Source organism: Aulonocara sp. 'chitande type north' Nkhata Bay, linkage group LG6 (genome assembly GCF_057382095.1).
Source record: "Aulonocara sp. 'chitande type north' Nkhata Bay isolate Kocher_YH1m ecotype deep benthic linkage group LG6, A_spYH_male_GT1.1, whole genome shotgun sequence".
NCBI classification, from domain to species: Eukaryota; Metazoa; Chordata; class Actinopteri; order Cichliformes; family Cichlidae; genus Aulonocara; species Aulonocara sp. 'chitande type north' Nkhata Bay.
The window spans coordinates 29,177,334-29,195,246 of record NC_141349.1 but is presented as its reverse complement, the minus strand read 5'-3'; the positions used below and the strand labels follow the sequence as shown (position 1 = coordinate 29,195,246).

At 38.8% G+C, this 17,913-nt stretch overlaps 1 protein-coding gene across 1 annotated transcript; it reads left to right on the top strand.

The window, feature by feature from the left end:
* Positions 1-234: 234 nt before the first annotated feature.
* Positions 235-16,220, top strand: jpt1a (Jupiter microtubule associated homolog 1a). The gene is made up of 5 exons (XM_086296171.1): positions 235-462; positions 2,746-2,888; positions 13,803-13,900; positions 14,172-14,199; positions 14,717-16,220. The coding sequence occupies exons 1-5, from the start codon at positions 407-409 to the stop codon at positions 14,848-14,850; spliced, it is 459 nt and encodes a 152-aa protein (XP_086152297.1). The 5' UTR covers positions 235-406; the 3' UTR covers positions 14,851-16,220.
* Positions 16,221-17,913: the final 1,693 nt, after the last annotated feature.

Genomic DNA, 17,913 nt, shown 5'->3' with positions numbered 1-17,913 from the left:
ACATACGGTCCAGCTCTAATCAGAGAAAACCGGAAATATGAAAATTGGCTTCACACTTAAATTCAAGGTGTCATTTTTGTTAATGGTTAGATAGCAAAGGGCAACTCCTCAGCTGCAAAATTTATATCCCTAAGCACACTAACATACAGTTTCACGTGAGCTAATTGAACCACAGAATCGCAGCCCTTTTTTCCCCACAGTTGTCTTATTTTATTTTGAAACAACAGCCGGAAGTGAGATCTCTTTCGTCGTTTAGTTCTACACTGGTCCTCTCAGACTGGAAGCAGGTTGACTGGGAGCCACCAGCTAGGGTGGATAGTGATGAGGTGGTGAAATACTGCTTATGAGAGTGTAGTTTGGTTGCATACTGATAGGCTTAACATACTGTACGACATCTTGTGCAAAAATGACGACTACTACGACATTTCAAGGGATGGAGCCCGGTGCTAAAAGCAGTTCCAGGTAAAAGGCGTCTTTCAGACCTCTGTGTATCCGTTAGCCATCCACCATGAAGCCAACAAGTCCAGCATCCTCTGACTTTACCCCAACGCGAAACACAGGCTAACGGAGAAAAATAGACGACCGTTTTGTTGTTGCCCCTGCCTGTAATTGTTACTAAGGCGCCTAGACATAGTTTGAAAGTAAAGCCGTCGACGATACAATTATAAAGCTTGCTACCACGCCTTCCCATTTTGCCCATCCGGATATAGCATTCGAACGTGAGCGTTAGTTAGCAAGACAACACGTCTGTACCGCTGCCTTTTGTGGAGAGAGGATGCTTAGCGAGCTGATGCAGACTAATCGTGGTTCCGAGGCCTTTTATGCCTTCGTGTGTTTGTACTGCATTTCCTGCTTGAGTATTTTGTGGTTATTGTTTGGAAAACGTAGGGGAGTAAATATATATTCATTCAGCTGGGTGGGGTTCCCGCAGATTTCTGATCAGGGAAGCGAGATTATTATCGGAGGTGCAGTAAGACATGCTTTAGTCTGTCTTGCATATGGTCTGATTGAGGCGAGGGCCATGTTACTGCTGGCCACACCTGACATTATATAGACCATACACTGAATTCCACGTGTATTGTATTCGTTTATTAGATGCAATGAACATCTGATTTAAGACCAATATAAAAAATAAAAAAAATAAATGAGCACTATTTAAACGAATGAGTTTTCAGAAAGTTATATGGTTATTGTAGCAAATTCAGTAGCACCATAATTACAGTGCACTTGGACGAAAGCATATTTTAATCATCATCACGCTGTAAAAACACAAACTGTTGTTATCTTTAGTGTTTTTGGAAACGTATACCAAAATAACATTGTTAAAATCTGCTGCATGTACAGCATAGAAAATTTAAGTTTCCTCAATTATATAGTCTCAATTACCCATGTATAAGGCACATCTGTATAAGGCACATCAGCTGGAATTAATTTGGTGCTAAAAGGTGCTCATAATACATTGTATTAATATAGTTTCGCAGCTGTCATAAGTTAGGTAATACAAAATGCAGTAGGAGATATGAGGATTAAAAAATATTTACTTTCACAATATTTGAAGAATCAAGGTATTCTGACACCTGTCATTTATACACAAACCATAAACACGCATATGCCACACCTGTGCATAAAGTACAAGCCACATATTTAACACTGTTAAATAGCCTACTCCATTTTTAAGCATAACTAGTATAATGTATCACATAAATCACAGGTTAGTAATAATTATTGTCATTATCATATTTAATTGTTTTAGTGCACCATACATGCCATACATTATTGATTTTGAAACGGCTCCTGTTATTTTCTAAAACTATATTTTTCCAGTTTTGCTTGTTTATTTTTATCAATACTGTTCTTACTTTCAGATAAATGTAGATTATACCTTTAGTGCAATAACTTTATATATTGCAGATTTTCCACTGCCCATTACCCAGAGTTCTTTAATAGAATCCCATAATAGACTGGGGGGGGGTTTGCACCAATTATATACTGAACATGGTTGTATTTATGAATTAAACTCTTCATATACCATGATATCACATCTATAGATCTGAGGTTTCAGGTGTTATATTTATTTGATAGATATATCTCTCAAGTCTGTCTCGGTGTATGATATTCTAAACAGCAACTGAGTTGTGAGGTTATGTGGTGTAAAGAAAATTTTAGCCATTTAGTAATTTACATTTCTTTCTCTACCACTTAAAATCTGGCAGATGTACAGAAACCCATCGCTTAGTATAATAAATCTGTCTGATTCATTACTGGGTTAATCTAGTTTTGTTTTCACTTTTACTTTATGTTTCATTAAGAATTTTTAGTTTCAGTTAGTTTCACAATGGAGCTTGCTCATTTCGGTTTAGTGATTTTGTTTTCTTTTTATTCGTTTATTTGTTTCGTCATTGTCAGTGTCCCCACAGCAGGGAGATCCGCATTTTTCATATGGCAGATTATTATTTTTGGCTGACCTTCCTGCTCATTGCCCAAGGGATCCATGTTCCGTTCTTGGAATGAACCTAATATGTTAGTTTTCAGTTTTGTTTTAGTTGATTATAAAAAACTGTAGTCGTGACTCTTACACACTCCCCCCACTGGGATGCTCATTGTTGTACGAGCCAAAACACAATTCACTGAATTTTATTGATATGAGTATAAGCGAAGCATTAATTCTAAGGCATAACATTTAATAAATACATATAAATATTGGTAGAAAAGTGAGAAGAAACAGAAGAGTCTCTCTCTTTCCAGGGTTTTGCGCCCTCCTGGTGGTGGCTCCAACATTTCGCTTGGTGCAGATGAGGAGAAGCCGCCTGTCCGGAAAAACAAGATGGCGTCTAGCGTTTTTGCCGAGCCAGAAGACCCTTATGCTAATCGAAGGAACAACCCACCAGGTAATATCTGCATCACATCTGCACATATGTTGCTTTTGTCAAAAAACCTACAGCTCAATTTGCCATAGCCATCTTATTTAGAAAATGTATCCAGAATCTGTTTCCAGTCATGATAGTTCACACAGCAGGTTAGCTTCCCAAAAGATCGTGATTATATATTGGACCAAAAGTGTTTGTCTCGTAAGCAACAAGTTTGCAGAAATCTTGAATATTTGTGTAGTTTTGACTGCTTCAATTCCTTGTTAAAGCACAGGGTTTATTGTTTAAAATGAAAATGTTCAGAATGGCCTTTTTAATTTAATTAATTATTTTTATAGCGCCAATTCACAATAGCAGTAATTTTTTATTGTAGGATGAAGACCCTGTAATATTAGACAAAAAAACAAACAAACAAACAAACCCAAACTACAGTATATTAAATGCAGGAGTGGTGTATAAACGAACAGGGAATGAAAAGCAATGAGTGAAGAAGAAATACTCAGTAGATCACAGGAACCCCCTTAGTAACCTAAGGCTATTACAGCATAACTAAAGAATGATTCAGGGTAACTTGACCCAGAAAGGAATGTTTTAAGCCTAATCAAAAAGTAGAGAGGGTCCCAAATCCAAACTGGGAGCTGGTTCCATAGTAGATTGACCTGTTAGGTTGAAGGTTGTTGCCCCGATTCTACTTTTAAAAAACTACAAACTTTAAGTAAGCCTGCATTCTGAGAGTGAAGTGCTCTGTTAGAACATAAAACCATGGGAAAATAGCAGTGGTTTATTTTTATAGTTTCTGTCAGAACACTGCACCATTCTGGAGAAACTGAAGGCTTTTCAGGGAGCGTTTAGAGCAGACTGTTAGTAAGGATTTACAAAAGTCCAGCCTAGAAGTGTTAAATGTACAAACTAGCTTTTCAGCATCACATTTCAGACTTTTTTTTCGCAAGCTGAATGAAGTAAGTGCTACATATTTGTTTAATGTGCGTGTTGAAGGACATATTCTGATCAAAAATGACTACAGGCTAAAGAGTAAGTATCTGGTTAGACAACATGTGCCGAAGATTGTTAAGATGGAGTACAATAACTTCAAATGTCTGAATTGAGAGGTAGGAAATAAGAAGCAATCCAGACCTTTATTTTTTTAAGACATACCTATAGCTTAACTACACTCAACAAAAATATAAACGCAACACCTTTGTTACTGCTCCCATTCCCCATGGGATGGACGTAGAGACCTAAAATTCATTCCAGATACACAATATAACCATCCCTCCCAAACAGTGGTCACAAATCAGTCCAAATGTGTGGTAGTGGGCACATCTGCCATATTGAGATAATCCATCCCACCTCACAGGTGTGCCACATCAGGATGCTGATCTGACATCATGAGTAGTGCACAGGTGTACCTCAGACTGCCCACAACAAAAGGCCACCCTGGAATGTGCAGTTTTCTGCGCTATTGGGGGTCCGGGGACCCAGAACCGGTCAGTATCTGGTGTGACCACCATTTGCCTCATGCAGTGCAACACATCGTCGCATGGAGTCTATCAGATTGTCAATTGTGGCCTGTGGAATGTTGGTCCACTCCACTTCAATGGCTGTGCGAGGTTGTTGGATATTCGTGGGAACTGGTACACGCTGTCGTATACGCCGGTCAAGCACATCCCGAACATGCTCAATGGGTGACATGTCCGGTGAGTATGCTGGCCATGCAAGAACTGGGACATTCTCAGCTGCCATCTGCCCTGAACAATGTGAACCATGATTCATCCGTGAAGCGCACACCTCTCCAACGTGCCAGACGCCATCAGATGTGAGCATTTGCCCACACAAGTCTGTTACGGCGACGAGCTGGAGTCAGGTCAAGACCCCGATGAGGACGACGGGCATGCAGTTGAGCGTCCCTGAGACGGTTTCTGACAGTTTGTGCAGAAATTGTTTGGTTGTGCAAACCAATTGTTCCAGCAGCTGTCTGGGTGGCTGGTCTCAGACGATCTTGGAGGTGAACCTGCTGGATGTGGAGGTCCTGGGCTGGTGTGGTTACACGAGGTCTGCGGTTGTGAGGCCGGTTGGATGTGCTGCCATATTCTCTGAAACGCCTGTGGAGACGGCTTATGGTAGAGAAATGAACATTCAATGCACGGGCGACAGATCTGGTTGACATTCCTGCTGTCAGCATGCCAATTGCACGCTCCCTCATTGCTTGTGGCATCTGTGGCATTTTGCTGTGAGACAAAACTGCACATTCCAGGGTGGCCTTTTGTTGTGGGCAGTCTGAGGTACACCTGTGCACTACTCATGATGTCAGATCAGCATCCTGATGTGGCACACCTGTGAGGTGGGATGGATTATCTCAATATAGCAGATGTGCCCACTACCACACATTTGGACTGATTTGTGACCACTGTTTGGGAGGGATGGTTATATTGTGTATCTGGAATGAATTTTAGGTCTCTACGTCCATCCCATGGGGAATGGGAGCAGTAACAAAGGTGTTGTGTTTATATTTTTGTTGAGTGTAATTGATTTGTGTCATTTGGCCTCATGGATATATACATCCGGGTATCATCTGCATCATCTGAAAATAAATAGTCATTGTCTCATTGTAGAAACCTCTGGAACACCATGGTTTAATAAGTCTTATTGTTGCAGTGCTGAATATATACAGTTGTGGGTATGAATGTGATGGTAAGTTTGGTCTTTTAATGATTTCTTTGAAATATTATTGTGGTAGAATGATTGTACAGCATAGATCTTTAATGATTTTGAAAAACAAAAATGGGGTGCACAACTTTGAATTTGTTTATGATTTTTTTCTAATCCACACATGGTCAAAGTATACATATACCCACTAATATTTGGTTAAATGGCACTTAGCAAGAAACCTCAACCTCAACCAGATGCTTTTAGTAGTTATTAACAAGCTTCTGGCATAATTCTGGCTGGATCTTTGACCGCTTGTTTTGGCTCATAGAGTTCATTTAAATTGGTTGGTTTCCTGGCACAGACTTGGCTTTTAGGCATAATTCACAAATCGTCAGTAGAGTTAAAAAGGGTTGGTCGGGGCTTTGGGTAGGCCATTCTAAATGGATTAGAGAAAGTCCAAAACAAATGAAAACTTGTGCACCCAATTCTTGTATTTTTATAAATCATTAAAGATGTATGCTGTACAATGATTCCATCCTGAAAAAAAGAAGTTCAACGAAATGATAGAAAACCAAACTTACCATGACATTCATGCACATGACAATGGTATGTAGACTTTTGGCCTTAAGTGTACTTTCCTAAATGTAGATTGATGCACAACAACAAAAAAAACACAGAAAAAAGGAAATGAAACTAGACATGAGGTAAATATGATGCTAGGTATTGCAATTTTTATTTGCTTCTCTTGTTCCAGAGCATTTTCCCCAAATGAGCATGAGACACACCTAAAAAGAAAATAAATTATTTAAACATCAACATAATTTTAAAAGTACATCTTACAAAATAGGTCTATTACGCATACAGCTACAAAAATGGCTCTTCAGTACTGAATGTCTACTGTAAATTTGAAGATCTCAGGGTCTCTAGTGAAACAGTTTTTAATGTATGATGTTAGAAATATATTATAAATTGTCATTAGTAAATTTATCCTTGTATCATTTGGGGAATTGGCCTCTGGATACCTTTTGGCAACTTAAGATAGACACTGTTGTGATAGGCCTGTAAAAAAAGTGGTAGGAAGTTTCACATACAATGGTGTGTTGGTGGAAAGTCCAGAGACATGAATAACCATGTGATGACATCAGTGTAAAATACACTTCACCAAGAAAGTAGCTGACATCAGGAAGCCTACATCAGGAAGTGTTCAAGGGTCTATTAATATATGGGGGAATTTACTTAACAATAGAGAGTAGTTTAGTATTAACAATCTTTTCATCTTCTGAGCCACACAATAAAGATTTGAGTAATACTATAGTACCTACAGGATCTTTAAAGTCCTGTATGATTTCATACCAAATGCAAGAAAAGCTTCCACACAGTTCCTTCCTCCTTTTTTACTTCTCATATTGAGTGGTTGAAAGTAATAGTCCTCTCTTTGTTCTGAAAGTTTAAGCTGGATATAATTCACTCAAGTCCCAGCTTTCAGTTCCTTCTTTTACTTCTCTGTGTTTTGGTGTTTTGAGAAGTGGGACACTTGTCCTGAGTTGTTTTGAACTTTGATTAAGCAGAGTAAGGTCTTCTTCGAATTAGCAGGCTCAAGTATATTTCTTTCCTTCTCCTTTCAAGAAGTGATTTACTCACAGTCACTGAGCAGGTTTCTTTTTTTCTGCTTACTTACCTAACCTGATCTGCAACTGCCACAGCATGTTTGTCAAAGACAAGAGAGAGAGTAAGAGATTTATGTGTTTACAGAGACACGTGGGGTGGTATGGGATCACATTACATTTCTGTTTAACACAGTAATGTAACGTTATTTTACTGAATTCAGTAATCACATTATATTTACAAATCAAAAGGTTAATAAATGAATGCCAAGCATGTTTTTTTTTTTCAATTATTTCCACAATGACTGATTTAAAAAGGAAAAAAAAATCAAACATGGAATTGTTTTTCACATACTTCCGCACAGTCAGCTGATTCCAGTTGGTGTGCTTGGAGAAGGAAAATGGTAGAGTAGTTTACAGCTTTTTAGAAGTGGAGATATCTGCATTACTTATATTTCTCCTTTATAGCATTCAAGCCTTAGTTCGTACCTGTGGCTGTTTCTACAGTTGACTGGCCACCGCTGCGAAGTACTCTCTGGGCTGGTGTTTAACTTTGCTGTTGTCTTTGTGTTAAATCTTAAAGAAACAGCTTGTGTATCTCTTCATTAGAGTAGTAATTTGTGCCCTTGTTTGGGCTTGTAATTATGTGAAAATGCAATTCAGAAAATATTATGGAGTAAAGCAAAAGTGCTACAGTGAGTACTGTAACAAATTACCTAACAAATTTTTATTTTAGGTAACAAGTAATGTTACTACTATGATATAACAACTCCATAAAATACCAAGACTATAGGAATAGCATGAATAGGAATAAATTTATCTGTTTATTTTTCATTGACCAAATGTCAAATTTTCAGTTGTTTTATGTCACGGTCTCCATTGCATGCTTTTATAAGCTCAAAGTACATATTCACATAAACTAATTATCATAAACGCTTCCTTGTTCTTTCTCAGAAGTGGATTTATTGTAATCCTGTGGCGTCATGAATGCTGCCAAGTCTAGACTGTCTGGAAATAAAGCAACAGGCACTCTATCTGAATAAAACACATTTTTGTGCTCACTATGTTCAGAACTCATGATCACTTTATTAGGTACACCTGTTGGACTGTGCATTAACACAAATATCTAATTGGGCAATCACATAATAGCAAATCAGTGTATTTAGCCATCCAGGCTAGTTTAATTGGATAAATAATGACTTGTGTCAGTGGTTTACCCTGGTGGTGGAATGTACACTTTAGTGTCTTAGTACCAATTGAGTAGGGCGGCAAACAAAAGATTATTTTGGCAGTCGGCTAATCTGCAAATGATTTTATTTTTGATTAATCAATTAATTCAATGCAATTCAATTTCATTTATACAGCGCCAAATCACAAAAACAGTCGCCTCATATATTGTGTCCCAAATCCAAACTAGGGGTGGGTTTTGGTGATTGATTTATCGATTAAAATCGATTCTGGCTTGGATAACGTGATATCGATTCATTAAAATCCTGAATCAATTTTTAAATCTAAATTTATGTTGCCCAAAACGCCAGAATCTCAGGTTAAACCTCACAAAATTTCAACAACCACCAAACAGCTAAAATGTCGCCTTTCTCACCCAACGACATTGACACAGTCGGGCTGAAAGCCGACAGCTCACTGATTCTGATGTTTCGGCGGGTCCGCGCTTTGTGTTTACGCCCTTTTTTGCACTAGATTCTGAAGCTGGAGGTTTTTATCTCTCTCCAAACAATATTGACCGAACCAGCAGCAAAAGAAGATCCAAACTACGCTTCACATTTCGCTTCACATATCTTGTTTTCCCTTTCTTACTTTTGCTGTTTCGCTTCCAGCACGATAAAATCTCACTTCAGGCACAGCTCTCTGTCTCTTTTAGTGTACTTCAAGAACAGTGTCCCATCTAAAAATCTCAGTTTTCTCCGTTATTTGCTTGCTTATTACCCACCAGTCTAACGTTGTTTACAGTGCTGTCGGCCGCTGTTTTTTTTCCTTTTACTTACTTCTGAAAAGAAAGCTTCATTTCTGCAGTTAAATAGGCTACTGAACAAATTTAAACTTTTTAAAATTATGCAAAATGCTTAGCTGTGCATGTAATAAAACCTCTGTAACTTTGCTCTGCTTCACTTCAGCAGCATCAGGTAATGTTCATCGAATCGAATCGTGGATCGAATCAATTCGGGACCTTCTGAATCGGAAACGAATTGATTCTAGAAATTACCTAGTCCCTGTCAGTACTCTTGCTGCAGCATTTTGGATTAACTGAAGGCTTTTCAGGGAATTTTTAGGACATCCTGGTAATAATGAAGTACAGTAGTCCAGCCTGGAAGTATTAAATACATGAACTAGTTTTTCAGCGTCACTCTGAGACAAGATATTTCTAATTTTAGAGATGTTGTGCAAATGGAAGAAAACAGTCCTACATATTTGTTTAATATTTGTTTTGAATGACATATCCTGGGGAAAAATGAATGACATTCTAAAAATGACAGTGTTACTGGAGGCCAAGGTAATGCTATCCAGGGTAAGTATCTGGTTAGATACCATATTTCTAGGAATTTTAGGGCCAAGTACAATAACCTCAGTTTTATCTGAATTAACCTAGGTTTGTGTAGATGACTCTCCATTTACATGAACAAATTGGAGTCTTTTAAATAGATATGATACAAACTGTAATACACACAGCGTGCTCTGCTCGCTCTAATAGAATATTATGGTCAACAGTATCAAACGCTGCACCGAGGTCTAGCGGGACAAGAGACGAGTCCACCGTCAGAGGCCACAAAAAGATCATTTGTAACCTTCACTAAAGCTGTTTCTGTGCTGTGATGAGCTCTGAAACCCGATTGAAACTCTTCAAATAAGCCATTCCTCTGCAGATGATCTGACTACTACTCTTTCAAGAATTTTTGAGATGAAAGGAAGGTTGTAGATTGGCTTATAATTAGCTAAGACAGCAGGGTCAAGAGACGGTTTATCTACTGCCAGCTTGAAGTCCTGTGGTAGCCCATTATTAGAGATGGGTTGATCATATTTAGGATTGAAGCATTAATTAATGGCAGGACTTCTTTGAGCAGTTTTGTAGGAATGGGGTCTAAAAGACATGTTGATGGTTTGGAGGAAGTAATTAGAAAAAGACTCTAAATATCAATGGTATGAAAGTAGCTGTGGATAATGTTACATATATGAGTTGATTATGAGTCATTTTTTCTCTAATGGTTAAATTTTTTGTGAAGAAGTAGGGTTGTTCTTATTTTCTTAAATCAGTGAAGATGTTCTAACTTTACAGAGGGCTTTTTCAAAAAGCAGCAAACTATTCTTCCGAGCTAAATGATGACCTTCTAAATTTGTATAACACCTTTTCCTCTCCAGCTTACCAGTTACCTGCATTAAGGTGCGCGTTTTAGAGTTACACCAGGGAGTCAAGTACTTCTGATTTGAGGCCTTATTTTTCACAGGAGCTACAGTAGCCAGAGTCATAGGTAGTGAGGAGGCAAAGTTATTAACAAGATAATCGACCCCTGTTAGTAGCGTTCAGGTAGCTTCTCTGCTCTGTGTTGGTACAGGGCATTGAAGATTACAACAGTGGGTGGATTATATTCTTTAACTTTAAATCTACTCCCCACTGCTGTGTAATCTATTATTGTAAATTTAAATGTTATTAGGAAATGATCAGACGGGAGATGGTTTTCAGGAAGCACTATTAAATGTCAGTTTCTATGCCATATGTTAAAACAAGATCTAGAGTGTGATTAAAGTGGTGGCTGGGTGCTTTTACATTTTGAGAGAAGTCAGTTGAGTCTAATAACAGATTAAATGCCGTGTCGTGACACCAGTGTGTGGACATTTTAAATGTCCGCACATTGCAGTGGTGCTGCTGTGGAGGAAAAGTTGTCTTTTGTGAAATTTCACCCACACAGAAGTCTCTGTCTTGATCTTCTTCCATTATTCCACTTGTCTCTCATTGAAAACGCTAGATCCAGGTAAACAGAAACAACTATTTGGGATTTCCTCTCTTTGGTTCACCGTTGTTTTCGCTGCATTTTTCTTTGTTAGTATTAAGCAAAAAAAAAATTTTCTGGCACAACTTCACCTGCTTCCAAGGTGCATGGAGAGGATGAAAGAATTCACAAAGTAGGAACTCCAGCAACACTTGAGGGAAGATGAACAACTTTAATAATTGACCAACGCGTTTCGGCTTGGGGCCTTCATCAGGGTCACAAGCCGAAACACGTTGGTCAATTATTAAAGTTGTTCATCTTCCCTCAAGTGTTGCTGGAGTTCCTACTTTGTTAGTATTAAGCTCAGTCTTAGCAGACCATGAGAGAGATAGTGCCCCCATATCTTCCTGTAGTGTATTGCAGATATAAAAACATATTTATTTGGTTTTAGAATATGATGCATCAACATCAAAATTGCATATTGACAATTTTTCAAGTCAGCGTCATGAACTGTGTCGATGAATCACTACAACCCTACAGTTGAACAGTGTCTGAATGCAACAGCCTACCTGAATAGTTTTGCAGACAATGCTCCAAGTTTTCATGACCACAATGTACTAATCTTCTTATAGCTGCTTCCTGTTGGATAGTATACCATGCCACAAAGCTCAAACCATCTCATGTTCGTTTCTTGAACAATGTGCTCACTGTACTCAAATTGCCTGATCATTCACCTGAGCGTCTTTGCATTGTGCTGAACCGGAAGATTTCCATAATGGATTTCTGTCAAATCTGCAGCAACTACATATCATCAGTATGGATCAACGTCTCTGAGTTTCCAGCACCTTGTTGAATCTCTGACAGAAAGAATTAAGAAAGTTCTGAAAGCAAAATATGGGACCTAAACAATACCAGTAAAGTGTAGCTAAAAATAAAAAGTGAGCAGTAAATGTAATTTTAACACAGAAGTTACTCTTCAAACTATGGAAATCACAGGTGGAAGTGTAATTTGAAATAAAATGTGCAGTATTACCCTGTAGATTATGCGTAGGATATAGTACAAGTACTTAAAAATGAAAATGCTTAAAATTATTTTTTAATAGCAGTGCTTGCGTCAGTGTATTATTTTGCATCTGCTGTACACACACAGTAATGCGTGTACGAGCCAGATGTTCTTATTGGCACAGACCTAAACCCCCAAACGCTAGAGTACTCACTCATGACTTCATGATGTACAAAGACAAACAGCTCTGTGTGTCAAATATTTTATCCTTTACATATTTGGGGAAAGTAAAAACAAATGGCAGTAAAATGTTTAAGCATCTGTCCTTGTGGCAGCAGAGCTCAGTCTGTTAGAGAAAGTGCTCTGCTGACTATCCAGTTAAGTGGTGCACAGGGTGATTTAGTTCATCATGACCTCATAAGGTCACGTTTTCTGAAAATCCTGTGAATGCAATAACTTGAGAACAAGGCGAATTTATACCACAGGTGTATCTACTAGGTGGCTGCGGAGTAGCACTGATGGCCGTCTCACCAGCATCGGTGCCGGTGACACCGAGAGATGTGATGTTAGCAGGATTTGCAGGCATTCATTCAGCCAAAAAAGTCAGTTGGTCCTTTAGAATATGTTATAAAATGGGATGACGGTAAGCTGGTACCTTTTATCTGATATAATAAATGTGCAAAAAAAAATAATACTGAAAAGTTTAAGAAGTTCATATTACGTAGTTGAAATGTCACATTAAGCTGTTGTCGATTTGGAGAATAGGACCACTTTTTTTCCGTGAGAACAAATTATAAAAATGTAAATTTGCCTTTTTGGCCTTCTTCTCTACCCCCAATCATGTGTTGATAGACAGTATTTCTGAATATCCGTTATTTATACCGAAACTGGCAGACACATGCGTTGCTGTTAGGCTTGTGAATAAGGGTACTGAGAATGAACCAGAAACCCCCTGGAGGCGAAAAGGAAATGGCCTACACAGTAAAAGTGGCCTACGCAGGAGAACATGACTGCGCATCTAAATTAACCTCAGTGTGAAAATGGTTGTTGTAAGACGGACATTTCGTGCGAAAGTGTAACTAAAGAAATGTCAAACTTCCCCAGAGCACAATTTAAAACTGGAAGGTCATATGTAGGAGTCCAGTCAGTGCGCAGCTGTTTGAATAGCTTCTATCATGAGATTGTTATTTCCTGCCCTCACAAATGTCATTTATTACTTGCAAATATTTCATGGGAAACTGAAAATGTGTCATTTATCTGCTTATAATCAGGCCATTTATTACATATTTGCATCTGGTTGCATCGATCAATGCTCTCTGATTTAGGTGTCGCTGTTTTGTTTTGTTTTTCAATTAGATTTTGTAGAAAATCTGTGAAGAACGAAGTGTGGAGGATTGTGTCAGTCAGGCGTGTCTGACAGTTGGCTCGGCTTGGGGTATTTTTAAATCTCCGGGGTCTCATTGCCTCAGAGAAGTTTTAATGCACCAATTCTCAGATGTTGTTATTCAGTGATGTTTTTTTGAGATGCCTTTTTATTTTCCACTGGTGGATCATTAAAACACAGTTCTTGAGACATGCTGGCAGTGATAAGGGATAGTCCCATATGTGTGTCTGCCTGTCTGTCCAGCTCTGCAGTCCAGACTGAAACAGCTCAACACAGACACGCATATAATACGTGTTTATTTAAATTGGGATTGTCTTTCTCGTTATTCCCAATATTTCATTCCTCTTCTAGGCGGGAAACCAACAGGTGTGCTGTGTGGAGAGCCATCGGCCCCCCTGAGGAGAGGAGGAAATCATACTACCAGTCACTTGGGGGACACGCCCACCACAGTAAGACAAAGGCTCAGATCATGAGATGCACAGAGAAAGGAAGTGAAACTTAAGGCCAAACAAACACCAAGAAACAGCTTAAGTCCAAACTATTTAAAGTATCAATGTTTTCCTCTTCTTCCTTTTGAGAAATTACCAAATGACACTTGGGTTGTAACTAGTGCTGTTGAACTGCGCTGTGAATGTGCGTTTTTCCATCAAAACAGTTGTACAAAGTTCCTTTATGAAGTTGTCAAACATTCATCCTTTCTTTTCTGCTTATCTTGATTAGGATGGAGATATCTCTGTACGTGAAAATGGTAAGAGCATGTTTCTTGATCACATCATTGTTATTTTAGTTCGAAACCTCCCTGCACCCAAACTGTTGGCACATTTATACAAGTCAGTTTTAATATAATGCTTACAACACATACACAGAAAGGAGAGGAAAAGAAACACTGACATGGTAATATTATTATTCCCCCTGACTCCCCCAGTCTGCCTCCCTGAGTTAACTATACATAAGGTTTAATGGTCTGCTTGAATTTAGAGCTGTAGAACCAGTTTACCAGGGGAAACTAAATATGTGCAAAGCAAACTAACTTTCAAGCTTAGTGTTCATTTGAAAACAGGGCAGGAGAAGCAAATTATTGTTATCTGCAGTTGAGTTGAAATGGAGAGTAAACTGAAAACAACAGGAAACACCCACATCCAATGGCATTCATAGTTTGTTTAGAGAGTGAACACGATAAACTTGACACACAGACTGTGCTTTCAAGTAGAAGTCATAAGGGAACATTTCCTTATTTATTTTGTAAACTGTCTTTTGATGCTCAGAAAACAGCGCTGCTGAGCCTGAAGCAGTTCGAGAGCAGCAAGATGAGGCCCCCCAGGCTGAGGAACCCTGTGCAGGACTACCATCTGGCCGCCGAAACCCCCCGGGGGGCAAGTCCAGCCTGATCCTTGGTTGAAAGCCACTCGACTACCCCTCCTTACCTCCATTCATCTTCGAACATCTTTTTTATTTAAAGCAAGAATCCCCAGCTCATTTGTCTGTCCTGCAGGAATCCTCTGACGTCCAGCAGACACCAGTCTCCTCCACACCCCCAAGTGCATTGTTTTGATACCTCTTTTTTGAAAACCGTTTTGTACTGTTTTTATTGTTTGTTTATTTTGACAGAAGCACTTTATGTATTTCTATGTATACGGTTCAAAGTCTGTCTTTACCTCTGAAATGCATTTGACCTGCCAGGTAGGGTACAAGGCTCACATTTCTCACATCAGCCAAATGGTAAATCTCCCCTAACTTTAATGCAACAGCACAAGCTGTGAATGAATAGAGAAGCATTTTGTAGAACACAAGCAAAGGAAAAAAAGCTTTTGCTCCGTGTTGATCTTTGACCCAATCTTGCATGCATGTCCAGTCTTTAACGTATGAATGTGAGAAGAAACATAACTGTGAATTTTCTTCCGTTTAATCTGTTAAATACTTTTTCTTTTTTTTGTTGTGAAACAATTCTTGTTCTTGTTGTTGCATGAAGTTGGACTCTTTCTACTGATTATAGTATTATTATCCACAGGATTCTCATAAATTACTGTCATTATGATCTGGAAAATGCAGACATTTGTCTTCAGTTGAGTACTGTAGGGTCACATGCCAGGTAAAATAAAAAAACTAAACAAAAAAAACAAAAGAAAGTTGGAACAAGCCGTTTTTGCTACTGTCTCGAGCATTAGATTATTGTAACCCCAGTGCCGGTTTTAAGTGCCCCGTGTTTTTATAGGTAAAATTTACTCCAAATTTTACTCTAAAGTGCGCCTGTTTGTGTGTTAGGCTACAGCATCAAACAAGGTTGGGTTTCTTAATTGCATCCTACCAGTATCACAGATGGGTGTTTTTTCCATTGCATTTGCATTGAAAATCCATGGACTGTTTATAGTCCCGACAGCTGTGTTCCTGGTAAACCCATCCTAGATTTGACAAGTGACCTTATGACAACCCAGCCTTCTTTTCACTGCTCTCCCCCTTTTATACATTAGTTGGTATTCTTGCTCACTGGAAATTTAGAACAATCTTTCTGTAACTTTCACGTGGCATTATTCCAACCAAAATTCTTCTACTTGCTTCTGTCCTCTTGAGTCACCTGCATGGCAGCAAGCTGTCACGCAAGAAAATTGCATTTTAAGTTTGCATTGTTTAGTGTTGTGTCTTTCTCTTATGTTTATTATGATGCAGCGCTTGCATCATACCATTTCCTGTTGCTGGATGTAAGTCACTGCTGAAATTTAAAATCAATAAATGGCACAAGTGGACATTGACATTAAATCAGTTTTGACCATCGGCTGTGTTTGTATATTTGTAGTGGCTGTTAGTTCGTTTTACTTGGGGGGAACTTTGCAGCCACTAATTTGCCTGATTAATAAAATAAAATATTATTTGAACAGTTACAACTTCTTGAGCTATGACTCAGTATTTGTGTTTTACCCCTCAGCTATAAAAGGCTGATGAGGTATGGTCAACCAGGTGGGCGACCAAAGTTTGTGGATGTGAGAACGAGGAGATGTAGGATTGGTGTTTCTACTAAAAATCAGGGTAAAGTTGGAAGCTCAGTAACCTTGACCTCAAGGTCAGAGGTCAGGTTTTCTCAAAATCTTGTGAATGAGATGACTCAAGAAGAAAATCACTTAGGGTTTTGGAATTGATACCATAGATGCATCTTCTTAATATCTTGGATTAATTTGAATCTCAGTGATCTTGACCTTAAGGTCTGAGGTCAACTTTTCTGATAATCTTGTGAATGCTCAAGGACTTAAACTTTTCATGGTTGTAGCAATCAGTGGTTACACAAATATAAAACAATCCCACTTAACAAACCTGATTGAAAGAAGTAGAAGACTGTCTGATGTGTTGCATTCTTATTTTTATGTGACTCTGACCACGTGCTGAACAGACTGCATTGAATAAAAGCCTTTAGAAATGCCAAAAAAGTACCAGGCACCACATGTGGTCTTTAATTTACAAGAAACTAAACGAAAACTCTGATAACACATCAGATTTCAATGTAATGTTATGGACTGGGTAGTGTGTTATAAACGAAAGGATACCATATCATGGAAACGGAAATTATCAGCCTACAGAGGGCTGAATGCAAAGACACCTCGAAAATCAAAGTGGAAAAAATGATGCGGCTGACAAGTGTATTTAAATTATTGTATGCATGTCTGTCAGTGCAGGAGAATTTTTGTCCCAGGTCAGCCCTGCTGACAACAGGAGGGGAAATTCTCAAAAAGACTGCGGATGCCCAGGAGGATCCTCTAGATCTGGACCTGTATCACTGAGGTCCAACCTGTTGGCGATGGATGGACCAAACCATCATGCCACAGAGGTGTTCTGCCTTTCTTGGACTTTCTCTCTATGCTCTTGAGAAAAAAAATGTCAGTCCTCCATCTGTAAAACCATTCATGTCTTGGGCCTTGTCAGATTGTTGCCCCTCTAGTGCGCCTGTTGATACAGTATCTCACAAAAGTGAGTACACCCCTCACATTTTTGTAAATATTTTATTATATCTTTTCATGGGATAACATTGAAGATATGACACTTTGATACAATGTAAAGTAGTCAGTTTACAGTTTGTATAACACTGTAAATTTGATGTCACCTTAAAATAACTCAACTTACGGCCATTATTGCCTAAAACCCTGGTAACAAAAGTGTGTACACCCTTAAATGAAAATGTCCAAATTGTGCCCAATTAGCCATTTTCCCTCCCTGCTGTCGTGTGGCTCACTAGTGTTACAAGGTCTCAGGTGCAAATGGGGAACAGGTGTGTTAAATCTGAACCCTGAAACTGAGCTGCAGCATGGTGGCCAAGACCATACAGCAGTTTAACAGGACAGGTTCCACTCAGAACAAACCTCGCCATGGTCGACCAAAGAAGTTGAGTGCACGTGCTCAGCACCATATCCAGAGGTAGTCTTTTGAAAATAGATGTATGAGTGCTGCCAGCATTGCTGCAGAGGTGTGGAGGGTCAAC

Bases quoted from the DNA above. Each gene is read 5' to 3' on its own strand.
- jpt1a (XM_086296171.1), top strand. From the start codon at position 407: ATGACGACTACTACGACATTTCAAGGGATGGAGCCCGGTGCTAAAAGC. The intron at 2,889-13,802 runs GTAATATCTGCA...TTCCTCTTCTAG, and splicing joins TCGAAGGAACAACCCACCAG to GCGGGAAACCAACAGGTGTG. The intron at 14,200-14,716 runs GTAAGAGCATGT...TTTGATGCTCAG, and splicing joins TATCTCTGTACGTGAAAATG to AAAACAGCGCTGCTGAGCCT.